Source organism: Drosophila suzukii, chromosome X (assembly GCF_043229965.1).
Source record: "Drosophila suzukii chromosome X, CBGP_Dsuzu_IsoJpt1.0, whole genome shotgun sequence".
Taxonomy (NCBI): domain Eukaryota; kingdom Metazoa; phylum Arthropoda; class Insecta; order Diptera; family Drosophilidae; genus Drosophila; species Drosophila suzukii.
This window is the reverse complement of record NC_092084.1, coordinates 28,115,224-28,142,957: the sequence shown is the minus strand read 5'-3', so window position 1 is coordinate 28,142,957 and position 27,734 is coordinate 28,115,224. Positions and strand designations below refer to the sequence as shown.

The following is a 27,734-nucleotide window of genomic DNA, read 5'->3' as shown; positions in this document are numbered from 1 at the left end:
AAGTTTTTTTTTGCACAAGAGTTTAAGTACCGAAATACCATGACTAGGAGTCGTCCCCATGAATATTAAACTTTTTAATAACAAGTTTTATAGCGTCAATTACCTATTTTAAAAGCACAAGTTTGGAATCTCAAGGGCTGTATAGTTTCAGATTCCAAAAGAAATCTGTCGTTTCTTACATTTCCCGCCGAACTAGCGGGTTTTTTTTAAAGTGGTAGAACAAATAGATCAAGATTTTCTATTTCGATAAGCTTCATGCAAGTAAAGGACCCTAAAACCATAGCAGATTTTCCGTTTGAAAAAATCGAATAAGAATTTTTTCATCAAATTGGTTTTTTTCTTGTTTTCTCGAATAAGTATAAAAATTACGTATACGGAGCTGAAACGAGATGCACTTTTTATCGCTTAATATCTTACAAACGGTAATTTTTAGGGCAAAAAGTTGAGGAATCTCAAGGGCTATATGATTTAAAATTTAAAAAGAAATCGTTCGACTCAATTTTGAGAAAATAGTCAAAAAGTGGTTTTAAAAAATAACTTTTTATCATAACTCTAAATCTATCATATTCAGACAATTTTACTGTATGAAGAGTATTTAGCAAATTTAATTATCTTTTCAGAGATATATAGCACGTTTCTGTAGCATTAGTTGTTTAGATACTATAAGCATTTTAAATCTGGCTTTTTTTTTGATTATCCGCTAAACTAGCGGGTTTTTTCAAAAGTCGTAGAACAAACGTTTTCTATTTCAAGTTGCTTTATACACCCATAGGGTTTCCAAAACCCTAAAACCAAGATGGGATGCATACAAACCCACAAACAAAGAGACAAACATTTTCATTTTGGGAAGAAGAAAATCTTGTTTTTTGAATTACTTTTGAACGGAACATCGGATTTCAACAAATGAGGTGTCATTCGACGCGTATTCTCAGTAAGAATAAAACTAGCTAAACAGCCGGGGGCTTTTATCCCCACCGTATCCAGCAGCTCCAATTTTCTAAATTTTTACTTTTACACTTTCACCGCTTTTTCTCCCAAACAAATCCATATTTTGAAAGTCCTGGTACGCAATCTTCTTAGTTAGCCTTTCGATTGGTGTATCACTCGTTATGATCGGACCATAATTGCAGATTTTCAATTCTGCGGCTATACATAGTAGTTGTCTTTGCACGCTCTCTTGCGCGCTTCGTCACTACGTGTACTGCCGTCCACAGTGATAAATTCTTTGTCTTCAGCAAAATATCCAAAATACATTGAATTCTAGCAATAACAAAAAATATGGTGGGAAATTAAATAAATCTCTACCAGGCGTTCAGAAAGTCTAGCATGTACACAAACCTCGTTTTTTTTATATTTTTATGTTCTCAAGTTAACCCCGAAATGTTCTTAAACTGACACCATTCGTTCGGAACCCAACCCTAAAGTTTCGGTCACATTTTACGAACGACCGTTCATGAACTGTCAACAAACGGGCTTACGCACTTTTTGACAACGTTTGGTCTTGATTTTTGAACGTTTCGAACGGATTTTTTTCTGGGTGTAGACGGGTCGATCTAGCCATGTCCGTCTGGCCGTCTGTCCGTCCGTTTCTACGCTAACTAGTCTCTCAGTTTTAAAGCTATCGGGCTGAAACTTTCCCAAAAGTCTTATTTCTTTTGCGGGTAGTATCTGACAACTATATCTTATAGCTCCCATAGAAGTAATAGGAAAAAAAAAATAACAAAAAAATATTTCTTTGGTGTTTTTCAACATATAAACTTCTACGCTTGGAAATAACATTTTTTAATTAGTTTTGAATTTCGAATTTAATTTTATCAAAAACTATATCATATACCTGCCATAGGAACAATCGGAAAATTGGTGGGAAAATAATATGAAAAAAATTATAGCTTCGGTGTTTTTTAACTTATAACTTCCTACGCTTGGAAATAACATTTTTTAATAAGTTTTGAGTTTTGAATTTAATTTTATTAAAACCAGACGACTATATCATATAGCTGCCATAGGAACGATCGGAAAATTGGTGGGAAAATAATATGAAACAAATTATAGCTTCGGTGTTTTTTGACATCTTATACTATTGGGAATATAATTTGTTGTATTTTTTAATTTAATAATTATAACTGCAAGGGTATACAAACTTCGGCTTGCCGAAGCTAACTTCCTTTCTTGTTTAACATAGTTTTTTATGTGTTTACTTTTTTCGGCCCAGTAGCTTCCAGGTAGTGGAGCCTGTAACATCCAGCAGGGAGCCATTTCTACGAGGGTCCGATTTTTACGCTCGGCTGTACCATTTTGTTAAGGGCAATATTCTACGGAACACTCGTGCTTTCTTCCTTGAGTTGCAATATAATTTGTAATTCATTATTAGTGTATTCTGCACCGTTATCTGATCTGATCGTTTTCAGCTTCTTACCAGTTCGTCGCTCAACTTCCCCTTGATGCATGATTTACAAATTGGAAGAGTCTCCTTGAAGTTTACTTTTACTCCTTGTACTTTACCTTTTCCAATGAGTTCTTTTAGTTCCGGTTCATTAAGGTTACCGAAATGCTCGTGCCATTCCTTAATGCTGTTTTGTTTACTTACAACGATTTAGCTGCTTTCGTGTTCTTCTATGACCTGCTGCAAGTCAGACTTGCGGGGAGCACTGAAATCAATTTCTCCTCCTGTAGCTCTTATTTTTGCAGGTTTCTCCTTCTTGAAAATCACGTTGAAGACGTGATCACATATTTTTGAAACCGATAGAGATTGGTTCTTAAATCAGGTATGGGTTGGGGAGAACTGCACGGATCCGTAACCTTTTATTTCTGTTACCTCAATATTAGCCTGTTTGAGCTTCGAGTCTTTTGCAGGCCCTAGGTTTTCGAACAGATTTGGCTGTGAGCACATTTCAGATGGTGCTCCATAGTCTAGGCACCAGTTACTGCAGTCACTGTTTGTATAGTATATGTTGACGTACATGCTTTACCAAAGCAGTAGCATTTAAACTTAAACTTTTGATTATTGTTTGCTGCGATTGTGTTTTTTATGCAACAATAATGCACCGGGTAACGGACTCTATTTGATTTCTGTTCCTTGCGTCGTACTCCAATCACTTTATTTTAAGTGCCTCCGATGATATTAAGCTTTCCTGAGTCTCGATATCGATACGAAACTGATCTTATTCTTTTGGCAAGCTGTATAATAGCAAAATTGTTAAGAAATCGTCAATAATCAGGAGATCCACTTCGTTTATTTTGTCTACTAAAAGTTATGTTGTTTCTCATGTCTCTGCCTGCATTCATTTTTAAAAGAATAAGCGATTTTAAAAGGGCAGCTTTAAGATCTGGCCCAGATAAATATAGACAAGTATTAATAAAATCTTTAGCAACAGTTCTTGACTTTGTGATTTTTCTTTTGCGCCTTATGATGGCACCACCATGTCTCCAACAATACCTTGTAGGGTGTCCTGACAAACGTCTTGTAGGGTATGCTTTTTTTTCTACAGCAGGTAACCAAAAAAACAATTATTTTTTGTTAATTTGTATTCCATTATTGTACATTTTACTGGAATTACCGTTTTACTTTTACAGGAATATGATTAGATCATCATTAGAACATTATTAGATGTCAGTAACTTTCAGCTTTTAAACTTTAAAAAAATATTAATTTTTTTTAAAAGTTACTTTAAAAAAACGAATCTTTCGTCACTATACACTCACCCTACACTCCCCTACATTTTATTGTATTGCATTTGTATATATGCTTTGGTATGTCAATCGGACGGTCAGCTTAAAATTTAAATTAGTTAGCAGAGTGACGTGTACAACATAGTTTATAATGTAAGATTATCTTTTTTTACATTTGAGGAAATTGGTTAGTTTTGTATACCAATATAGTCTATAAATTTTTATATTTACCTGAATTTATTCAAGATTTTTTTTTTATAAATACTTACCTCAGACAACCCCGGAGCACAGTGCACAGTGGTCCGGCTTGTATGGGGAGAGCGGCCAAAAATACTTCTAGTTGAGGTAGGGACTTGAAACTGTGCACAAATTTTTTATATTTATCCTAAAATAATATGTAAAAATCAGCCAGATCGGGCAACTATATCATATAGCTGCCATATGAACAATCGGTCTGATATTCAGTTTTTATATGAAAAACTATGGTTTTTTATTTTGATGCAACAATACTTTGGAAATTTTCGTATATAATCTGGGAAACTTCAGTAAAAATCTGGATACTATAGGTTATAGCTGCCATAGGAACAATCAGTGTGAAACGAGTTTTCGCCGGGAAACTATTTCGCCTTAAAATAATAATGACAGAAATTATAAATTTCATTAACAAAAACGAACATAAAATAAATCAATTTTTTCAATTTACATATATGCTTACCCTTTAATATTTACATATATGTGTAGTAACAATTCGACAAATGAATGTTTAAATGTTTTGCGGAGAGCTTCCCTAGCACGTTGCTTACGCTGCAATACACAATGAATATCATGCTATCTCTTTCGATGCTATTCTTGAAGCGGACAGACAGAGCAAAACAAAAAGATGAATAAATTCAAATAGCTAGACCAATTATAAATAAGAATTGGTACCTTTAAAGTAAAAATTTAAACTTTGGTTTTTTTATTTTTGGTATACGGGCTGGACCACTGTGCGGCGTGAACTCGAACCCGCAACTGCTCACACCATAGCCAGACGTCTTAACCATTCGGCCACGCGTGCTTCTTATCATACAATGACTAAAGAGGGCTATGGTGTTTTTGGTCTTGCTTTACGCATACCAATAACGTTTATTCTAATCTAAACCTTTTAAACAACCGTTTAAGCAATTTGGTAAAAAGAAAAGTTAAACTGATAAGAATAAAAATTAAATAAATTTAAAAAAAAGAAAAATAAATAAACAAATGGTACACTTGCCGTGGCGTGGGCTTGAACCAAGTACTTTTGTACGATTGTTTATTGACCGGACGTCTTTACCAGCTAGACCACCATCAAAATGTATAACAAAAAGTCACTTTCCCTTAAAATATGGGTATTTCCTTCCTAAATTTAAGTAAGAATTTACCATTATTTCAAGAAAATAAATTAAGAAAAATCCGCCATTAGTTAAAGAAAAAAATGCGATTCTTCCTCTTCTTCTTTACAAAAATTTTTTTTTTACAAATTCCGTAAATTTTAGAAATTTTTTCTGTAATCAAAAAAATATTTCTTAATTCCAGGCGTTTTAAAATCACGGGCGATTTTCTAATATTTATGGAGATTTTTTTTTTAGTGTAGTTTATGTAGCCATGTCCGTCCGTCTGTCCGATTCTACGCGAACTATTTTCTCAGTCTTAAAGCAATCTGGATGAAACCTTCCCAAGAATCGATTCAATGCAGGTAGTATGTAAGTCGAATAGCATCTTATGTCCCTGAACGATCGGAAAAATAATGACAAAAACATTTTAAAACAAGAAAGAATGCTACTGTCGAGTGTTTCGACTATCAGATATTGTTACTCAGCTTTTAAATTGAAAATTTATTAAACTTAATTTACGTTAAGATGACTGCTTTAAAATTAAAAGACACTGGGAAAATTCGCAAAATATCGTATTAGGCGCTCGGGCAAAAACTTTGCCATACGAAAGTTAGTTGTGCACTTATGAGAAAACATGGCCGACAAGCCCTTTGTAGACTGGGTAAACGATCTTTCGTTTTTTTTTTTAACGTATGTGAATGCCCTGCAGTTCAGTGTGCAAAGAAAAAATGCAAAGAGCGAGAAGTCCCCCTCCCGCACCCCTTACATTGTGTTTTAGCAATTTAAAAGACAAAAAGGCGAATACTTTAAATTATTCATTATTTAGTACAATAAGTTAGCCGCTGGCAGCGTTTTTGGCTCTGATTTTTCTGCGCCTAAACTAAATCTAAACGTTTATATTAGTTCTTTAATAAAATATTGGGTCGAATAGATTTGTTTGAAAGATTTATATAGTTATAGAGTTATATATATACATAAGTCATTGGCTGGCACTGACGTCATTGCTTCCCTTAACTTCTTAATAAGGACGTTTGTGGTTGTTGGAGTGGGCGTCGCAAAGTTGACATCCCGCTGAAATAAACTTGCGCTGCGCAGGGATCTCAGGAATCTGCTGTCCGAACTGGCCAGCTTCTACAATGTTCGATATAACAGCGTTCATAGGGACAGACAGATAGACGGATATCGACTCGGCTAATGGTCCTGATCAAGAATATATATACTTTATACGGTGTAAAAACGCATCCTTCTGCATGTTACATACTTTCCGACGAGTTTAATATAATATAAAACAAGGAAGAACGCTATAGTCGAGTACCTCGACTATGAGTTACCCATTACTCAGCTAAAGGGACAAAAGGGAAATGGAGATATGCAAGCAGCAAATCAAGATTGAAATGCGCCACCTACCCGTGGTCTCAATACATGGATATATGGGCGATTGACAGATTTAAGCGTTATGGGCGTTAGAGTGGGCGTGGCATATTCGCGTGACAAACTTGAACTGAAACTGAAATCCCAATTCTCTATTTTTGATTTTTTCCGAGATATCCGCGTTCATATTTACGTTTCTTTGGAGTTTTCGGGCGGTTTGTGTGCGTTAAAGTAGGCGTGGCAAACTTTTTTTCAGGTATTGATGGGAACAATTCATTTCAGTTTAAATTTTAATTTTAATTCTAGCTTCAAAACTGTAGGAGCCATAGTTTTGGGCGGTTTGTGGGCGTTAGAGTGGGCGTGGCACGCTGCTTAAGCAAACTTGCGCTGCGTAATAAGCTCAGGAATCTGCATGCCATATTCCAATAGCCTAGCTCATATAGTTTCCGAGATCTCAGCGTTCATCCGGACAGACGGACATGGTTAGATCGACTCGGCTAGTGATCCTGAACAAGAATATATCTACTTTATGGGGTCGGAAACGCTTCCTTTTGCCTGTTACATACTCTCCGACGAATCTAGTATATCCTTTTACTCTACGAGTAACGGGATAAAATGCGTTCCTGAACTTCCAACTGGGCTGGGCAGCTCATTGATGTGTGTGTGCCGACCGCTGTTCTACATTGTACGAGTGGCAGCAGAGCTCGAGCAAAGCTTTCACGTCCAGTGGTTTACCACTCACAAGTCGGTGCATTATATGCACTTGACAAATGAGCCTATGGAATCAGACACATTAAAAATTACCGAAAATGTTTCAATTAGGCTATAATAAATCATTTATACAAAAAAAATGTATAACTATTATACATTTAACAAGGGGAATACATTGTGCGCTATTAAAGCGCGTTCTCGGCAAGTCGTAAGTAAACTTATTGATTCCTATAGTTTCTTTTCTCGTTGTTTCATTTTTTGTCTCCAATTGTACAAATGAATTCAGAAATTAAATAGTTGTTGTTTATTATATTTCCGAAAATTATTTCGATCCATAAATTTGCAGTAACGTTTTCCAGCTGAGGTTATGGGGCATAGTCATTTACTACAAAAAAAATTAATATGATTAATAAATACGATTTCTCAATATTTCCTAGTTTGTAGTTGGTTTTTCATTATTTAACACAATAAAAACATATGCGTAATACATTGATATATTATTCTTAAAATTGATTGACAGCCCGTGCAGCTGGACTGGTGGCCAATAGCACGCGACTGCTTTATCTACATCTTCAACACGATTATCCTGCTGGTCTTGGCCTGGGGCGGCAGTATTAGCTTCACGGAGTCGTGCATAATGATGGGATTCCTAGTGCTCTACTACCTCATCACGTTCAACAACAATAAGTTTATGCCATCCATCCGCGTGTTTATCGAAGATCGGATGAACTGCTGCTTCTCCACACGATATGGTGTGTTTATCTGTATAAGTACTTAGCATACAGATTTTATAACTTAAGTTTGTATATTTCAGACCTAACAGAGCCCCCAGAGAACAGTGCTAAGGCCCAGCTGCCGCTCAAGAAGGATCCACTATCCGGCGATGGCCTCTTTGTGGTCAATCTTCCCGAAAACACCTCGTCCATGTCCTCCACAGCCAACCTCACGCACTCCAAGCACTGTATGTGTGCTATCCTTCATTCTGTATTGAATTACTTTTTTTTAATAAAATATATATAATTTCCAGGGAATGGCGAGAATAGCGAGAATGACGAGAAGGATGGTATGCCTGAGAGTATATACTCTTATCCGCTGGACGTTTCCGGATGGATGCAGTTTTGGTGGATCTTCGTCTTCCCCATTAAATTCACACTATCCCTGCTGATCCCGCATCCGATGAAGTACCGCCGTCTGTATCCATTATCCTTTATCATGTGCATCCTGTGCATCGGTGGGAATGCCTATCTTATTGTCTGGATGCTAACTGCCTTCGGTGTGGCAATCCATGTACCCACCATTGTGATGGGTCTGACCTTCCTGGCGGCTGGGTCCACCATGCCAGAAGCCGTCTCCAGTCTTATTTCGCTAAGAAATGGTGAGTGGTGTTTACCTTATACAAGGACAAATGTCCCATTTTCGTTAAGATTTCTTTTAATTTGACTTTAAATTCCTAAAATACATTTAGCTAGAAGGAAAACTAACTTCGGGAAGCCGAAGTATATATACCCATGCATGTCGGTCCTATGGGAACCATGCATATACAGATAGGGCTTTCCGATTTTTAGAAAATTAAAATATAATTACAGAAATACTTCCATTTCAATTTACTAGGTTTACTATATCGGGTTTTGTATTATTTTGTCATTAATTTTACGATTCCCCCTATGGCAGCTACATGATATAGCAGTCCCATTTTTATTAAATTGATTCTGAAAATTCTGAAATATTAAACAAGAGAAAATGTGATAGTCTATGGCCTTGAATATTAGATACCCGTTATTTAGCTTAAGGGAACAATAAATTTGCTCTCCCCACAACCAAATCCAGGATCCGCCACAGAAATCCTTATATAACTCGAGATAAGCCATTTTGTAATTATTATGGTATTCATTTTATATAACTCGTCCTAACTTCATTGCCTTTCACCATATATGATCATACGTTGATCAGCCGATTATAAATGTTTTGATCAGCCCTCATACTTCTTCTTCTTTTTTAACAGCATTAGCTGAACTTCAAGAGGCATACCTGTATAAAAGTTGGTTCAATATCACTGAAGCTAAGCAACAATCACTGAAAATGTAAATATCGATTCCCCATAGCTCATGGGTCAGTGGTCTTCTCGAACCAACTAGTTCTTTGTAGGAAACATACTGGTTTGCTTTGTGTGGCGGCGAGGTTTGGAAGTGTGTAGGGTTTGAAAACGTTTGAGGTTGTGTGCTGGCCCGAAGCATAGGAGGTGTTCAATGTTCTCCTCTTCGTCTACCTGCTTACAGCTGCGGCAGTGTCGTGGTTGCTGAGTCCCAGCTACGCGCGTGAGTCCCTAAAAGACAATGGCTCGTGAAGGCACCAATTAGAGTGAAGATGTCTTTCCTGTTACATTGTGGAAGTTTTGGTTTTTTTCGGATTATAATTTGTCGAAATGTGCCTGGAAGTGTGGCATGTTGAGATTGTGTTCCATCGGTTGTTGGAGAGGGTGTACAATCCTTGATTGAGGAGGAGCTTACTGGTAGCCATGGGCATAACCACCGTGTCCTTATCGCGAAGGATCTCGGCGGATGTCCCTTGTCTTGCTAGCTCGCCTGCTATGCAGTTACTTTCAATGTAACGTTGTCCAGGCACCAAAACCATGTTGATTCTGAGATTAGTTGCCATCTCGCTCAGAGATTTGCGGCATTCAAAGATTCGAGGGCGCTGAGGGCGGGTTGACTGCCTGAAAATGTCAGAGCCGTAGTGCTCTGATGTATCTAGGTGAGGAATGGCCTCCTGGATTGGTAGTCGAAAAAGGGGGTTCAAGGTCGAAAATCGTGTTGAGGGCATCAATGGCGGGAGCGCCCCACCGTTGCTGAGCTCTCCACAAAAAACGATGCTCCCTTATAGAAAAATTGGTCGGACTATTGCAGTGTATGTATAGGCAATAAAGTATTGCGGGGGGAACCAACCCCAAGCTCAACCTTCTCCCTATTGCTTTTTTGCATGCGAATAGTGCTGTGGCTGCTTTGCGTGTGGGGTCTGTGATATTTTCGGCCAATGTAGTTTTTTTATCAAGAATGTACCCAAGTAATTTTGTTGCTAAGGGTTAGAACCGTTTGGTGTAGTTTTGGAAGGGTTAGACTTGGTATCTTGTACTTCCTTGTGAATAGGACTAGTTTGGTCTTTTCTGGGCTTACACCCAGTCCACAGGCCGTTGTCCACCTTGAGAAGGTGTATAGGGCTGTCTCCATCCGGTTTAGGTTTGGGGTTATTCGCCTCTTTTTTTCCCGCCTCCTCTGCAAGTAATTGGAGTATGTTTACTACTATTACTCATAAAAGGGGGAGAGTGCACCTCCTTACGGTGTTCTTCTATTAACAGTCCTAGTCGTTTGTGCGGAGCCCTAGTGGAGCCGCTATGTCAAGGTCAGTTAGTGCTCCAGTGATAGGTGTTGGAGTGACTTCGTTGAAAGCGCCTTCTATGTCTAGGAAAGCTGCCAGAAAGTACTCCCTATTGTGGAAACCCCTCTCTATACATTATACTAAGGAGTAGAGGGCGGTATCTGTCGTGCTTTGTACAGTAGTTTTGAATTTGAAATTAGCCTGATGTGGGTATCTTAGACTTTCTAGTGACTTTAACAAGAAAGCGGAGGAACTTATTGGACTGAAGTCTTTTGGGAGGGTTTGCCCGCTTTAGGTATAAATATTACCTTAATGCCATCATATGGAGGAGATGTGTGTGATGACCTTCAGCCAAGAGAGGGACCTTCGGTGTCCGTATGACTAGCATTGACTATTTCTTATAACTGCAAGGGTATATAAACTTCGACTTGCCGAAGTTAACTTCCACTCTGGGTTACAGATCTTTTTACGATTTTAGAATTTTGAATAAAATTGTTTTTCAACGGACAACTAATCAAAAAAAATCATATAGCTCCGCGATCCTGTTGCGGAGATTAATGCGATGTATTTGCTTCAATATTTCAAATTTTCAATGTTAAAGAGAAGAGGATGGCTTAATTTATAATCAAATCGAAGTTTAATAATACGATACGGCAGTTACATTACTGTCAATCACAAACTAAAAGTCCCTGGCTGAATTATATTTTAGAAGTATTTCGAATGATCAGTCAGTCCTTAGAATACTATTATTCTCTTAAAGGTAAAATAAGTCTTAGGATAACTTTTATTCGTTGAGAGATATGTATATATATGTCGTTAGGAACTGTTATTAATTATTTCCTTTCCTTTATTACTAAGGATTATTGCAAGAAAAATATTTGTCCGTCCTTAGATATTTCTAATTATGCAGCTTCACATTTTAGTTTAAAGGACTTAAGAAAAGCTTTTTAAATCGGTTCCTTGTGATAACTGTTACAATTCTTTCAATGTATACTCATAAACATATTTGTGATTAATTATTTTTAACTCGTGATATATTCTCTTTATTTCAGGTGAAAATGGCATTGGAGTTTCAAATTCCTTGGGTGCCAATTCGCTGGCCATCTTGTTGTCCCTGGGAGTGCCGTGGTTCATCAAGAACTGTATCCACTACGGAACTGGGGAGCCCCAGCAGGTTGGCACCCAGGGCATAGAGTACAATATTCTGATCCTGATCATCTCCACGGTGGCACTTTTCGTAATCCTCAGCTTCAGTGGCTATCGCCTTACCAAGCGGGTGGGAGTGGCCCTCTTCACTGTCTATGGGGTTTTTATCGTTCTGCAGATCCTCATCGAGATGAATGTCTTCTTTCCCAGAGATTGCAGTAGCTAGTAATGGAACTGGATCTGGAAACCCAGAGATGGGAAAAATCCACACTTAAAAAATCATTTTGGTGCTGGCACCACAAGGCTATTACCCCATCAACCCAATTACAGGTCTGCATTCGTTTTTAACTATTTTTGGGTTATACTAGATCTGGTAAAGTTTGATTAAATTGAGACGATAACTATAACTTAATGTATTTTGTAATTATCATTTTAATTTTCAACCAAAAATCGGACAGTGCATACCCAGTATTTTTGTACACTAGTTTACGCGTTGATTATTGCCTAAGACTGTCTTTAGGTTTAGACGACAAAGCTTTCAGCAGCGATTTCTGTTTATTTCGCGTTATACACATATTGTTAATGTGATTCTGTGTATGTCCCATAGCATGTACTTCCATCCACAAATGTTTTAACCGTTACCAAAGCCCAAAACGAGATACTAGCAGTTAAGAGGATAAATTCACATATAAATGAACGTACAACATTCGCCAATACTGCCCAGGCCCGAAAACGCAATGAAAAATTCGCAAACCCATACACACAATCTTTTCTTGATATTCTACTCTTTCATGTATGCTTAGCGAAGAAGCATTTGTTAACGTTGTTAAATACCCTTATTGCCATTGTTATTAATTTATAAATACACATTAAGACAAATGTTACCAAACTTGCCTTTCATTTCTTATTATTTTTGGGCTCGGAAATTTCTCCTTAGCAGCTTCTATACTACTGACCAAAATAATAATACCTTTTTTAGGGTATAATAAAACAGTAACGCTCGTGTGGCGGGTTGTCTTTAAATGTAGTTTCATTTGCATTTGAGAAATATTGGATTTATCTTGAAGTTACATCACAAATAATATCTTTAAATGAGATCAAATAGACTAATACACATCAAATAAATAAAATCAAAAGCGATAATACAGAAAAGACCTATGCTAACTAATTGGTCTGTATCTCGGTATATAAATAATGTTCCTTAAATATATATTTATAAATTTATAAAGGTAAATATGATCGGAGACTTTAATCCTTTACCCGATTGAACATAATTAATAGTTATTTCAAGGGTTTTTGTCTTTTGTTTGCACACAATGTGTTGGCAAGTGCTTGGAGTTCCTCAGGGGGTAAGCGAATCGTTTACACAAATAAATACTTACAATTAGTCGCTTGGCTTTTAAATGGTTTTTTCGTTTACACAATTACGCATGCTACATGTGGTATGCCAACAAATGCACACACAATATATAATAGATATCAAGGAAGTTTTATAAACTTGCCAGGGGCTGCTGCGAATGAGTGTGCGGCCTTGACCTTGCTACCTGTTCCACCTTCAATCTTCTCATGTTCCATAAACAAATCAGTCTGATCAATTACAATTCAAATGTGCCTGTGAATGCAAACTGACAGCTTTTAGCTGCCTCCTAACAACCTGTCGAACCAATTGGCACAAATCTCAATCTATATGCCTCCGCATACGGATAGGTGTGCTCTGCATATGGTTACTAAGGGCGGCGTTTGTGCAACATAACATCCTGTCCAACTTTGGACATGGACAGTGTCGCTAGTTCGGATAACCAATTATTAGGTGCAGCAATGGTGTCCGTTTTTAACGTAGTAATTGTGCATGGCCACTGTGCCGTTCTTGCTGTAGCTTCCGCTGCCACTGCTGCTATTGTACTGCATGTTGGACGTGGAGCTACTAGTTCCGGACCCACCTCCTGGTTTAGGTGCGTCGTCGGTGCTGGTGGCGGCGTCGAAGGCCTTGATGGGATTCTGTATGATCTTGCACGTAAACTGGCGATGGGGACCAGGCTCCTGCTGGACATATTAAATAGCTTGGGTTTACTACAACTCTATAGTGCAGAAGGAACTTACCTTTGGCTGTATGGGGAAGCAGCACCACAGAATGAAGGCTATAAACGCCACCAGGGTGCCCACCAGCAATATGAAGTCTTCGATTGTCTGCACAAGGTTTAAAGTTAATGTCTGCTGGTGATCGGAGGCATGGAGCCCACTTACCGGCTCTTCGCCCAAAAGCACATGATTGATCAGATAGATAAAGTCATCGAAGGGTGTCATCGTGGCTATCCAGGTTCTGGATTCCGCAACGGGGTTGCGCGCTTGCACTTTGTTGCACGATTGGCAACTGCAACTTAGCAGCTGCTTATTACGAACGACGCTGCAAGCCGCAGAACAGCATTGTCGTCCGAAGGATTATAATATAATTATCATGGCATGGCCTCTGAACATTACTCGATTTTCGCACGGCTTCCCGTGTGACCAGGCTCGGCCAGTATAGACGACAAATCGTTGACTGCCAAATACCTACTAATTAATAAAGTAGTATTTTTTACGTTAAAATTAAGACCAATTTCCACTACGCGAAATTCTTGGTATTTTTCGGATTTTTAGATAGGCAGCGTAATATAGCGTAATATGCTATTGATCAATTACATCACATAACAGTTTTGCACATCATACAGTTACAAAACAGACAATGGCTGGGTTCAAGTTTGTTTTGCTGAACGCTCATGACACATAACGACGATGCAATTTAAATTCAAATATTTTTTAAAATCAAAATTGCCTTCATAAAAAAGATGTCGTTGCCACCGCAACTGCAGCATTGCGCACTGCAATCGTGGACATGTCAAAGCAATTAATGCTAAACAGTCGTAAAGAAATAACTGGTTTCATAATTTTTTAATAACAGTTTGGTTAATTCTTATAGATATTTCACTCATCGATACACCCCAGCAGCAATGTATCATGTATCAAGAAAAGGTAGCTCACTATTTTTACGATCCTTTCTTATTAATCGTGATGCAAAAATTGTTGTATTACTAGAAAGAAAGAGGCGTAAAAATAGTACGCTTCCTTTTCTTGATACATGATACATTACTTACTAATCATACAACCATTTTTCAATCATGATTAGTAATCATGTGCGTTCAGCAGAACTATCGTATGCATTATATCAGTGATGAGGTATAATGTTGTTCTGCTGAACGCGGCCAATTACTGTTATTATTTAATTCCCATTTATATATGATAGAAACAAATTGATTCTATTGGAGACTGAAGCGCAACAAAATTCGGATGTGTTCTTCAAGCAATCCTTCCGCGTTGACGAGAAATCATTTTAGCAGTTGGTGGGTGGCACCAGACCTATTAAAAAGGATACATTGTTTCGTCCAACCATGCCATTGGATAAACGTATTGCTGTCTCGTTCAGGAGTCACATCTTAGTTACTTCTGGAAGATAGAAACACGATAGAGCACAGTTTACAAATACCATATATACATATATCGCGTAGAAGTCCCTTCTTAGTCACTTCTGGACGATAAAATACAAATTTACAATAACAAGAAGGGTTGGGATCGCGAAGAAGTAACTTCTGAGACTCTTCTGGGCGATAGAAATACGGTTATACCAGCTATAAAAAAGGGTCGGGATCGTGAAGAAGTATCTTCTGAGATACTTCTAGGCGATAAAAAGACGATAGAACACATTTTACAAAAAACACAATTATTGGGAAAAAACTGTCTTCCAAATGACTACTAGAACTTGAAAAGAAGATAGACTTTCAGAAACCAATCAATAGGTATTGACGAGACTAATACATTTCAGTTAAAATTTTGTATCTAGCATGAAAATTGTGGGCGCCACAGTTTTGGGTGGCTTGTGGCACATTGGCACATTGCTGAAACAAACTTGCACTGCGCAGGAATCTCAGGACTCTGCATGCCTAATCCCAGTATTGTAGCTCTTATAGTTTCCGAGATCTCAGCGTTCATACGGACAGACGGACATGGCTAGATCGCCTCGGCTAGTGATCCTGATCAAGAAAATATATATTTTATGGGGCCGGAAACGCTTCCTTCTGCCTGTTACATAATGTCAGACGAATCTAGTATACCCTTTTACTCTACGAGTAACGGGTATAAAAACAATCACGCGATAGAAATTTCTGAAAATTCTTTGGTCTCCCTTTTGACCCACGCTATTATTTTTCGCCCAACCTTCATTTTGTTTAGCGATTTGTCTGTGTTCAGTGCGGTTTTGTAACAAATTTGTTTGTTTACAAAATATTGCATTATTTTCTAAATGTCTTTAAGTATAACATATTAAAATGTCCATCTCAACGAAGGGTGCGAAATGACGTGCCTAGCATGAAGATGTATATTTTTTTTGAGCTAGCTTTGAAGGTATAAGTGGAGTATAAGCGTGGAGAAACCCAGCATCCAAATATTCTTACTTGATTATAAAAGGTTGTGCCTTCAAGTTAATTTTTTTGTATCTTAGAAAAATACAATTTTTGTCTCTGTATCTTTTAGAAATGGCTTTTTAGTAAAGTTCTCATGTCAACGGAGTGCGACTCAGCACTGTTCAGCAGCATTTCCTACATGCCCGCTACCGTGTCGTACAAGCGGACAAAGTCCTTATAAGAAAAATAAATGCAAAAATTGAAAAATAAGTATAAAATAATATTTCATCCTCTAGAAGTCGCTAAATAGTGCCATCCGCAATAGGAAATACTTGCAGGGGATGTGCCCATATGCGCGCTAATAGCCTTTTCCCATAGAGATCCGCTCACTAACCACTTCCCATTCAACGAAATGTCTACAAGGCTTGGGCGTTCCGTAAATGTCCAAGTAGACCGCCATCCAAATTTCATAGAATTCGACGTATTTTTTTATGCGATTGTTACAGCTCCTTCTCATAGAGGTCCATTCGTCACTTTTCAATGGAAGGTCTATTAGGAATTGCTTTTCTGAAAACTTCCCAGTTAGTCCTCAATCTGAATTTAACGCACTGTGTCGGACTGTTTTATGCGAAATTTTACTCTCAACTATTGACAGTAAAGTATGTCACGTTCTAGTGAAAACTCTCGTGGCGTCACTGTTGAACCCCAATAGTCCCAATTCACTTTGCACTACGCTTGCCTAAATGGAAATCTTATCCTTGTTCAATTTGCTAATAGATAAGATAACATTATAATTTGGCGCCGAAAACCAAACTAAAAGTATAAAAGCACTTTAAAATTATAATAATAATTTTAAGATTCAACGAATTCAAATATATAAAATTGTTAGTTATAAGAATTATAAACTAAAATTATGTGTAAAAAATTATTCGTTACTCTTTACCAAAAACCCTATATATTGTAAACTCAACTCCATTGTGACCAGTGCGAAAATAATAAGATTAGTCTTGCAGCACTGGGATATAATACAAAACTAAACTAAACAAAACATTCTTTATGCTAGCGTTTCAATTGAATTTAATTTTCTCGTTCCCTCCCAATTTTTTCGGTTTAACTGAATTTGCACGTCCTCTCACTTTGGACACGGTTTGCTTATGCAGATCAGCTGTTCGCTTCAGCGATTGTTGTGTGAGCAAGAATCCGCTTAAAATTCCAATAGCGATTTTAAGAGGCTGTGTGCATAGGCTATTAGATGAATGGTATTTAAGTGGTAAGTTTTGAAACTAAAGTGGTATTTTTTAATACTTGTTTGTTTTCCTATCTTTGTTGGTGCGGACACGCTGAATACCATTACGAATTTTTATTTTCCCTTTGGTCACACTGCCTCCAACAGCTGACAAGACGATATAAAAAAAGGAGGCACTTTTTAGCAATTTATTTTTCCTTTGATATCGGGAAGCTTACACACCTTATATGGGCAAACGACGCAGTCGGGAGCGAGGTCGCGACCAGGAACCACATTTATCCGGCGATGAGGTGGTCACCAAAATGAACGATCGCAACTCAACCAAAACCAAGAAAGCCAAGCGAATGCGGGACCGCCATTCCTCCCGTTCATCGGATTCCTCTTCCGGAAGCAAGAAATCGAATCGCAACAGCTTCTCGCCAGATAGAAAGAAACAGAGGCCCGTCAGGAAAGCCAGGGAATCCCCTGAGGCCCCGGGGAAGCACTCCAAACAACCCGCAAAACTCTCGGAGGAGATGCAAGAGCAGCGCTCTAAGTGGGACAGTCCCGAACGCAGCAGCTCCCATCGAAACAGCATAAGGCAGCGGAGGCACAGCCGAAGCCGCTCCAGGGATCGTGGCGAGCGCGAGAGGGAACGTGAGCGGGACAGAGATCGCGATCGGAACCGCGATCAAGAGCGAGATAGTCACATGCACCGCAGCGGAAGAGACCGGGAGCGCAGCAAGCGATCCCCAGGACATCGGCAGCTGTCTCGGAGCAGCGAATGCAAGGATCGCCAACGGAGGTCGCCAGAAAGGAGGCCAGTTCGGTAGGTCAGACAAGATTAATACATAAACTTCGGTCAGACAATAAAAAAAGTTAAAAATTACCTAAGCCAAAAGAAACTAACTCCGATTTTTACATTTAAAAATCGAAATTCTTAAATAGTGCAATACCCGAGAGTAGATGAGAATGAATCTTTAATTTTATTGATATTTTTTTCACTATTTTTGCTATAGTTTTTATGGCAGCTTTATGATATCGATCGATTTAAAAACAATTTTATTCGAAATTCTGCAATTGTGAAAAAAAGGTGTACCCCAGAGTAGAAGAGTATATAAATGATCAAAAACAACGAAACTAGAATTTTCTTTCTATTTGTCCAATCATTCCTATGAAAGCTAAGAAATATAGTCGTCCGATCCGGCTCGTTTCAGCATACTACCTGGACTAGAGAGAAGACTGGCGATATTTTAATCCCGATAGCTTTAAAACGATGAGCCCAGTTTGCATAGGAACAAGCACAGCAAATAAGCTATTTTGTTTTACATTTTTATACACATTTATTATACCCGTCCGTCCGTCTGTTCGTTTGTCCGTATGAACACTGGGATTATGCATGTAGATTCTAGAGATTCCTGCGTAGCTAAAGTTTGTTTCGTCGCCACGCCCACTCTAATCTAATGGGACAATCGATAGGTATTGATGAGAACAATACAATGAAGTTAAAATGTTTATTCTACAATTAAAACTGTAGGAGCCACCGTTTTGGGCGGCTTGTGGGCGTAAGAGTGGACGTCGCACACGGACGAAACAAACTTGCGCTGCGCAGGAATCTCAAGAATTTATGGGGTCGAAAACGCTTCCTTCTACCAGTTACATACTTTCTGACAAAACTGGTATACCCTTTTACTCTACGAGTAACGGGTATTAAAATGCTAACTGAAATGTATTAGTCTCCTCAATACCTATTCATTGACCCAACAAAAGTTTGCCATGCCCACTCTAACGCCCATAACGCTTAAATCTGCCTGCCGCCCACATAGCCATATATTGAGATCGCTGTTTGAATATCTCCACAGCCCTTTTGTCCCTTTAACTGAGTAACGGGTATCTGATAGTCGAGGTACTGACCTATAGCGTTCTTCCTTTAAAAATATTGGGTAGTATTCTAGAACAAGGTCCTGTGCCCAAAAATCGTGAAAAATTACACTCGATGGACCGCGATTTCTTAAGAGCCTAGGACTTAATGTTTTTCCGCGGTAGGAAGGACTCACTGCAGTTGTCCATTATCATTGAAATCATAACTCCACAAAATAAAAAACAAAAAGATAAGGTAGAGTAGGGTATAAAGACGAAAGATTCGTTTTTTGAATGTCGCTTTTCCAAAAATAAATTTGTTTCAAAAGTTAAAAAGCAGAAAGTTTCTAACATCTTCGATGGTAAAATTCTAGTGGAGTTAAAGCCAACATCTCTTGGCGTAAAGCATTTTTTTGTTCACTTTTAAAAGATGTTTGGTAAAATAGCAAACTGATAAAATCATACTAAAACTCTATGAAAATTATTTATTTTTTCTTCAAGAAAAGTTGAAAATGTACAATATAGGAATACAAATTTAACTGTACACATACCAAAATGTTTAAAATTCTTAAATTAAACAAATGAAGCTGTTCAATTTCTAGTTCAAAAAAATTAACGAAAAATATTGGTTTTTAATTATCGTCTATAGAAAAGAAACAAATAACGATACAATGTCAAGAAATACCAAAAAAAAATTAAATGTTCATATTCTACAAAATGTTTTTACTATACCCTACAAGGTACTGTTGGAAATATGTTGGTTTTTTGTTTTTATAGTACAACAGGCATCTTTGAAATTGAAGTGCAAGAAACCACGCATTTCCGCAGAACAATTTCTGCGGATCTATTACCAAATATTCGAATATGCGTTTTAAATGATTACCATCTTAGCTTCAATAACCCTGAAAATATAAGACTTTCAAGCTTAGTTTGACTTATCATATTCACAGATATGTATTAGTTAGGTATAACTTAATGGGTTAAGTAATTAATATTTATTTTCTGTATTCAGCCAAAGTAGAAGTCCCCGCGATCATTCTCATCGCGTTGGGCCAAACTTCGGCCAAGGACGACATCGAAATCAGCGTCGCGACAACCGTAACAGGAATGAGGACGAGCATTATAACTGGGGCAAGGCAGGTGACGATAAGGCACCGCCGGAAGGAGAGGAGCCAGTGGACAAGGAGAAGCCCAACTTCGGTCTAAGTGGAGCACTCACCGAAGACGCCAACAAGGTGAATGGCGTGGTGGTTAAATACTCAGAGCCCCCGGAGGCCCGCAAGCCCAAGCGCCGCTGGAGATTATACCCGTTCAAGGGTGAAACGGCGTTGCCCACTCTGCACATTCATCGACAGAGTTGCTTCCTTGTTGGGCGCGACCGCAAAGTGGTCGACCTAGCAGTGGATCATCCCAGTTGCTCCAAACAACATGCCGCCCTGCAGTACCGACTGGTCCCATTCGAGCGGGAGGATGGCAGCCATGGGAAACGCGTGCGGCTATACCTCATCGATCTAGAGTCAGCCAACGGCACGTTTCTAAACAACAAAAAGATTGATGGCAGAAAGTACTATGAGCTAATGGAGAAGGACGTGATCAAGTTCGGCTTTAGTTCCCGCGAATATGTGCTGCTGCACGAGAACAGCAAGGAAGACCAGGAGGACGATGATGTACATATCAAGGATGAGCCGCAGGACTTGCTTGCTGAAGTGGCCAATCCTTAGATCGCACCCATACTTTAGTTGTATTTGTTAATTTCATTAAGCTAACTACAGACTTTTATGTTTTGCGTTCAGCAACCCAGGCCTTGGGCGAGAGAATATCTATGTAAAAAGTCTTACGGAACACGGTTTTGCGTGTTCACTGCCAACAAAAAATAAATTGTACTCGAAATCCACATTTCTCGTGAAATCAACACAAGGTCAGCCGAAAAGTGCTGACCCCGTGTATTCCATGGCTTGCAAGATCTCCAGAGTTTCAGTTTTCATTTAATGGTCAACACCATGCGCTGGAAGTTGACTATATTGTGGCTCTTCGTTTCGGTGTATGCCGCACCTGTGATAAGGTGGCGGCGTCAAATAGTGACGCCTAAGCACTTGATGGGACCCCCTTTGCCGACCAGCTTTCAGGGCAAGGTAGTGATCACACCGCAGAATCTGAGAGAAGTGGCTGATCTGAGGGCCACGATCCATAAGGCCATCGATGAAGACACCTACGTGGTGGCCGCTCCGCCATCGCAGGTGAGTAAGCCAAGTCTTTCAACTATTTACGATAACAACCAAGAATTTGACTTCAGAATGGTTTATTTTAATACCTACCTGGTTTTTAGAAAAAATCGGTACTTTTGTTAAGTGTTCATGTACATCCAGAAGTAATTCTTTTGGAGTCAATGTCAAGGTGGGGTCGAAAAATAAGTAAACATTTATACTAGATTCGTAAGAAAGTAGCGTTTCCGACCCCATAAAGTATATATATAGTAAAATGTTTATTATTTGAATGAGTCGAACTAATGTCCCGTCAGTTGACTAGAGACAACGCTAAGGAGAATAAATTAACGAAGATTTAGTTTCACGGATTTATTCGATTGATCTTAGCTTAAGACTAATTTCATGTGACAAAAATCTTTCTTGTGCTGCCCTTTATTACAAAAGTTTGGGAGCGATTGGGATATTCATTGTGCATATGTAAGTTTGGGAGCGAAACCGCCGCTTGGGATATTGATTGTATACAATAATTTGAGAGTAAGAGTGCCACTCAGGGTGCGACACTTAGTGATTGCAAGAATCGTTTATGTTTTTGAAGAGCGGCATCGCCTGCTCCGGATGTGGATTGTTTACATTCATATTCATATTTCTTGGTACATAAAACATTTCTGATATCAACAATTGTGACGAAAAATGATATTACATTCGATAAAATAAATAAACTATATTAAATTTATGAATTCGGCCCGCAACAGTAAATATTTATTTACCTACACGTAAATTTTCTGTTGTAGCGTGCCGAATACATAAATTTAATATAGTTTATTTAGCTGAAACGAGTTGTACTTTTTATCGCTTAATATCTTCCAAACGGTAATTTTTAGGGCAAAAAGTGTTACAGATCACAAGTTGAGGAATCTCAAGGGCTATATGATTTGAAATTTTAAAAGAAATCGTTCGACTCTATTTTGAGAAAATAGTCAAAAAGTGGTTTTAAAAAATAACTTTTTGTCATAACTCGAAATCTAATATATTCAGACAATTTTACAATATGAAGGGTATTTAGCAAATTAAATTATCTTTTCAGAGATATATAGCACGTTTCTGTAGCATTAGTTGTTTAGATACTATAATTAAATCAGGATTTTTTTTTTTGGTTTCCCGCAAAACCAGCGGGTATTTCCAAAAGTCGTAGAACAAACGTTTTCTAATTCAAGCTAATTTATACACTGATAGGGTTTCCACAACCCTAAAACTAAGATGGAATGCATACAACCCATAAACAAAGGGACAAACATTTTCATTTTGGGAAGAAGAAAATCTTGTTTTTTGAATTACTCTTGAACGGGACATCGGATTTCAACAAATGTGTCATTCGACGCGTATTCTCAGTAAGAATAAAACTAGCTAAACTGCCGGCGGCTTTTATTCCCACCGTATCCAGCAGCTCCAATTTTCTAAACTTTTACTTTTACACTTTCACCGCTTTTTCTCCCAAACAAATTTATATTTCGAAAGTCTTGATTGAGTTAGTGCGATACCTTTCGATTGGTGTATCACTCGTTACGATCGGACCATAATGGCAGATTTTCAATCCTGCGGCTATATATAGTAGTTGTCTTCGCACGCTCTCTCGCGCGCTTCGCCACTACGTGTACTGCCGTCCACAGTGATTTTTAATACATTCATTATTAACTTCTTTATTGTCCTTATTATAACTTTTACTCTCATCTTCAAAATATTATTCTTGATCTGAATAGTCTAACTGATACCCATTACGGTCGGAATAAGGACTTATTTTAATGGTGTTAATGATTTTGTGATTAATGGGGATATGTGAAATAAGTAGTAATTCGTTATTTTTGTGGTCAATCCAAGTTTATGTTTTGATTAAAAGTATATTTTGACTGTCAATGCTTTCTAGTTTATCGTAATTTAGTATCTTTTGGGAAAGTTGCATGCCCATTTCTATGTCTTCAAAGTACTCAATAAATTGCATGAGTTCATAAACAAGTGTGTCAATACTTTTGCGGTTATTTTCGTAGTTAGTAAGTTTCTGCAGTCCCTCATTCACAAACCTTATAGTCATTTAATTTATGAAGTTGAATTGCATTTTCTGCAATTAGATCTATTTTTTTTGTTAGTTTTTACTCTATCATTTTCATCAAGTGTTATTTTATTATTATGTTAAATAGGCCACGTTTCTGCCTTGTTTGGTGATGACTAGTTTTACAAATATTTCGTTCTGGGCGATTTAGTGATGATATTGATTTCCGTTAAATTAATTCTTACACAGTGATGTTCATATACTACCGGTATTTGAATTGGGATGCTTGAGAAGAGTAAATAGCCAAGGTCGGAGTCTGGGTTGGTTATTTGAATTTGTTGAGTGTGGCCCGTGGTGAATAATAGAAACAACATCATTGTACAGAAGGTTCCTTTGGGAGTTTAACGACATTAGTTATCTTTTGTTTCTTAAATTGTGTTTTGTAGTATTTGGTTTTCCTATTTCGATTATTAATTTTGTAATGGTCTTCGTCTACATTTTTATTTGCTTTAATTGGTTTTTCTAATTTTCCCTTTTGAATTGGTCCTTTTCTGTAGTGTCAATGTTAAATTCTTGTCGATGTTTATTTAATTTATCTATTTTCATTTCTTTAATATTTTAATTGTCTTATATTAAATGCCCAGCGTATAAGAATATCTGAGCAGGTGTTTGTCCAGTGGTGTCATGTTTAATTTTATGGCTCTATGTGTAAAGGATTGTTTCTATCTTGCTTAATTTTACTTCTTTATCATCGGATGAATTGATTATTCGGATTTTTTAATTTATTGTCTTTCGACGTCTGCTGCGCCCTTTTTTGCCGTATTGAGTTGTAATTAAATTTCTTCTGCTTCAAGCCATCGCTTTAGACTCTAAAGTTTAGAGCAGTGGTGCTTGTTGTTTTTCTGGAAGGCACGCGCCTGTTTTTGCCTTTTTCACTTGCGTTTACTTAAGTGAAGGAGTTAGAAGTTCAAGCAAAACTACCAGCAATTAACTTTGTTATATTAATAAATCAGTGGCTTAAAAGAGAAAGAGAAACGATTCCCAGGTAAGTCTGTCGCAAACCAATAATTTTGAAAACAGTGAGAGTAAAAAACAAGATAATCTATATTTAAAATATGAAATATGAAAATATGAAAAGCAACAAATGGTGCATATAATAAACCAATGAACAAATCTGTGAAAGAATTTAAAAATCTTATTGAGTGAAAAGTTTCTAAAGACAAAAATAAGAGATGTTTGTTTTTAAAACTTATATTTGTGGTTAAAATTCGATAAAAATTAATATTAATAACATTTAACAACAATTCTTACTTTTGTGTACTTATTTAAATAAAATTCTCAAACATCTCCCATTTTCAGATCCTGGAAAAGTGTTATTTTTTTTCCGCAACTGCAAAATAAATAAATGTTTTAATAAATAAGAAAAAATACATAAATAATGTGTGGTATATTTTTCGTAATAATTGTTTACAACAAAATAAAATAAATCAAGTGACCGAAAACAAAAGTTAGCAATTTTTACCGATAAAAAAAAATGTAGTAAGTCCAACGGTTTTATATTGCATTGTATTTTTTTTTGCCAAGTTTTTCATCCATTGCGGTTTTATTTACTTAAAGTGTACAAATATTTAAAGCAAAAAAATTTTTAACAAAATAAATTATTTTTAAGAGGAAAACAGATATTATAAATATTTATAATGTAATAACAAGATATTGTTATTTGTTTTAAAATGTTTCATATTATTTCTTTATTATTATATATTATTTGTTGAAAGTTTTAAAAATGAGTGCCTCAAAGCGTTTTTGCCTTACCACGAGCGGTATGTATAATATTTTTCTTAATTTTTCTAGTTGGTAACCATTAAAATTTTTTAGAGGATTCCCAGAGCGCCCGGCTGGCGCTGGCGGAAGTGAAAGGTATCAACCTTGTTAAGTAAGTTTTTATTGGGGCCGAAAGTAACTATTGTTTGTAAGTTTAATTTTTAAAAGACTTCTGGGATTTTTACATTGAATGCCAAAGATAACATTTCTTTTATTATAAATAAAACTTACAAATAACGATTACTTTCGGTCACTCGTTTTTATTCTCGTCTCGTTTTATTTTTAAAACTAATTTTTCTTATAATACTAGATGCAATCGCTATGGTGGAGCCCTCGGAGCCTCCCGAAAAAGCACTGCAAAAAGCAATGAGGTGCGTTAAAAAAAAGTTAACGCCGGCCCCAGATGCTGAAGAGCCAACGACCCCGATAACACCGGGATCCCCCGAGCTGAAATTTTAAAACAAATAAATAAAAATAAATAATTACAACTGAAATTATAGTTGCTGCTAGGCGCTCAACGTGTGCTGAATGTGTGCTTTTTCCTCTGCTCAATCGAGCGCTCAACATGTGCTGAATGTGTGCTTTTTCCGCTGCTTTATCGAGCGCTCAACATGTGCTGAACGTGTGCTTTTTCTGCTGCTCAAAAAAGCGCTCAAAAGGGTGCTCAAAAAAGCGCTCAATGCGTGCTATTTTTTGAGCACTGATGAACCCTAGGACATGCCCATGTTAATTTAAGCACTTAGTTCCATCAAAATTGTGCGCTCATTGAGCGCTCAGTGATGAGCTTTTTGCAGCGATTGAGTGCTCAATAAGCGCTGAATGGTACTGCAGAGTGATCAAAAACACGCATTAGCGCGTTCCTGCATTATATTCAGTCCTTTGTTTTAATTGGTTCAAGTGTAGCGAATTTATAGTAAATGTCAATGCAACTGATGTAATGTTTTCCCTCAGATGAATAAATATCTACCACAAATTTGTCTCGACAAAGTTCAGGGTTGGGCGGGATTTTATTTTATTTATTTTTTATACCCGTTTCTCGTAGAGTAAAAGGGTATACTAGATTCGTCGGAAAGTATGTAACAGGCAGAAGGAAGCGTTTCCGACCCCATAAAGTATATATATTCTTGATCAGGATCACTAGCCTAGTCGATCTAGCCATGTCCGTCTGTCCGTCTGTCTGTCCGGATGAACGCTGAGATCTCGGAAACTATGAGAGCTAGGCTATTGAGATTTGGCGTACAGATTCCTGAGCTTCTTACGCAGCGCAAGTTTGTTTCAGTAGACTGCCACGCCCTGTCTAACGCCCACAAACCGCCCAAAACTGTAACTCCTACAGTTTTGATGCTAGATAGAAAATTTTAACTGAAATGTATTGTTCTCATCAATACCTATCGATTGACCTAAAAAAAAGTTTGCCACGCCCACTTAAACGCCCACAAACCGCGAAAACCAGTGACGCCCACAATTTGCATGCTAGATAAAAAATTTTAACTGAAATGTATTGGGGTCGTCAATACCTATCGATTGATCCAAAAATAAATTTGCCACGCCCACTCTAACGCCCATAACGCTTAAATCTGTCTACCGGCGGTAGGTGACGCATTTTAAAAATTAATAATTAATTAAAATTAAAATTTATCTAGCATAAAAATTGTGGGCGTCACAGGTTTTCGCGGTTTATGGGCGTTAGAGTGGGCGTGGCATATTCGCGTGACAAACTTGCGCTGCGTATAAGGCTACGGAATCTAAATCTGAAATCCCAATTCTCTATCTTTGATAGTTTCCGAGATATCCACGTTCATATTTACCATTTTTTGAAGTTTGTGGGCGGTTTATGGGCGTTAGGATGGGCGTGGCAAACTTTTTTTGGGTCAATCGATAGGTATTGATGAGAACATTACATTTCAGTTAAAATTTTTATTCTAGCATCAAAACTGTAGGAGCCACAGTTTTGGGCGGTTTGTGGGCGTTAGAGTGGGCGTGGCAGTCTACTGAAACAAACTTGCGCTGCGTAAGAAGCTCAGGAATCTTCACGCCAAATCCCAATAGCCTAGCTCCCATAGTTTCCGAGATCTCAGCGTTCATCCGGACAGACAGACGGACATGGCTAGATCGACTCGGCTAGTGATCCTGATCAAGAATATATATACTTTATGGGGTCGGAAACGCTTCCTTCTGCCTGTTACATACTTTCCGACGAATCTAGTATACCCTTTTACTCTACGAATAACGGGTATAATGATCAAGTAAAATCTGTTTGACCTTTTCGAATGTCATTACATTATATTGAATTGTGGTAATGGAGGACCCGAATATTGTTGAATTCTCTATTTTATTTTTATCGGATTTAATGAAAATGATTTGTATCTTGAAATAGATTATTTGTTTTTCTGTTAAATGAATAAGGTTACCATTGTATTCTTCTGCTCTATGTTGAGTAACTTCATTGTGATGATTTTTTTCAATTTTAATTCTTGATAATGCATTTAGCATTAGCTCTCCATCTTTGTAACTTGGCATTCGGTT

The 27,734-nt window shown here is 37.5% G+C and overlaps 4 protein-coding genes across 12 annotated transcripts in view; 3 read left to right on the top strand and 1 right to left on the bottom strand.

Moving 5' to 3' along the window:
* The window catches only part of LOC108005659 (sodium/potassium/calcium exchanger 4), a 34,029-nt gene extending 21,519 nt beyond the window's left edge, over positions 1-12,510 (top strand). For all 7 annotated transcript variants that reach the window (XM_036820012.3, XM_036820009.3, XM_017068979.4 and 4 more), the window contains 4 exons: positions 7,624-7,855; positions 7,918-8,064; positions 8,131-8,478; positions 11,528-12,510. In XM_036820012.3, coding sequence (XP_036675907.1) covers positions 7,624-7,855; positions 7,918-8,064; positions 8,131-8,478; positions 11,528-11,847 — 1,047 coding nt within the window. In that variant the 3' untranslated portion in view covers positions 11,848-12,510. The remainder of the gene's footprint in view (positions 1-7,623; positions 7,856-7,917; positions 8,065-8,130; positions 8,479-11,527) is intronic.
* Positions 12,511-12,633: 123 nt separating this feature from the next.
* On the bottom strand, positions 12,634-14,155 carry LOC108005660 (uncharacterized). Of its 2 annotated transcripts, none has more exons than XM_017068982.4 (3): positions 13,866-14,155; positions 13,722-13,808; positions 12,634-13,664 (listed from the first exon to the last, which is right to left on the bottom strand). In XM_017068982.4, the coding sequence occupies exons 1-3, from the start codon at positions 13,923-13,925 to the stop codon at positions 13,428-13,430; spliced, it is 384 nt and encodes a 127-aa protein (XP_016924471.2). In that variant the 5' UTR covers positions 13,926-14,155; the 3' UTR covers positions 12,634-13,427. The 2 variants fall into 2 exon arrangements, with proteins under 2 accessions (XP_016924471.2, XP_016924472.2); XM_017068983.4 differs by having other exon boundaries at positions 12,634-13,661.
* A 3,265-nt stretch (positions 14,156-17,420) lies between these two features.
* LOC108005653 (uncharacterized) lies at positions 17,421-21,033 on the top strand. The gene is made up of 2 exons (XM_017068968.4): positions 17,421-18,108; positions 20,152-21,033. Exons 1-2 carry the CDS (start codon positions 17,528-17,530, stop codon positions 20,858-20,860), a joined length of 1,290 nt encoding a protein of 429 aa, XP_016924457.2. The 5' UTR covers positions 17,421-17,527; the 3' UTR covers positions 20,861-21,033.
* A 79-nt stretch (positions 21,034-21,112) lies between these two features.
* Positions 21,113-27,734, top strand: part of LOC108005652 (uncharacterized) — a 39,232-nt gene continuing 32,610 nt past the window's right edge. The window contains exon 1 of one of the 2 annotated variants that reach the window (XM_036819989.3): positions 21,113-21,376. In XM_036819989.3, coding sequence (XP_036675884.2) covers positions 21,128-21,376 — 249 coding nt within the window. In that variant the 5' untranslated portion in view covers positions 21,113-21,127. The remainder of the gene's footprint in view (positions 21,377-27,734) is intronic. The other variant, XM_065868366.2, reaches the window with a different exon arrangement.

Excerpts from the sequence above, each read along its gene's own strand:
- LOC108005660 (XM_017068982.4), bottom strand. The coding sequence starts at position 13,925 with ATGACACCCTTCGATGACTTTATCTATCTGATCAATCATGTGCTTTTG. Across the intron at positions 13,809-13,865 it reads TGCTTTTGGGCGAAGAGCCG|ACAATCGAAGACTTCATATT; the intron begins GTAAGTGGGCTC and ends AACCTTGTGCAG. Across the intron at positions 13,665-13,721 it reads GCTTCCCCATACAGCCAAAG|CAGGAGCCTGGTCCCCATCG; the intron begins GTAAGTTCCTTC and ends TAATATGTCCAG.
- LOC108005653 (XM_017068968.4), top strand. The coding sequence starts at position 17,528 with ATGGGCAAACGACGCAGTCGGGAGCGAGGTCGCGACCAGGAACCACAT. Across the intron at positions 18,109-20,151 it reads CCAGAAAGGAGGCCAGTTCG|CCAAAGTAGAAGTCCCCGCG; the intron begins GTAGGTCAGACA and ends TTCTGTATTCAG.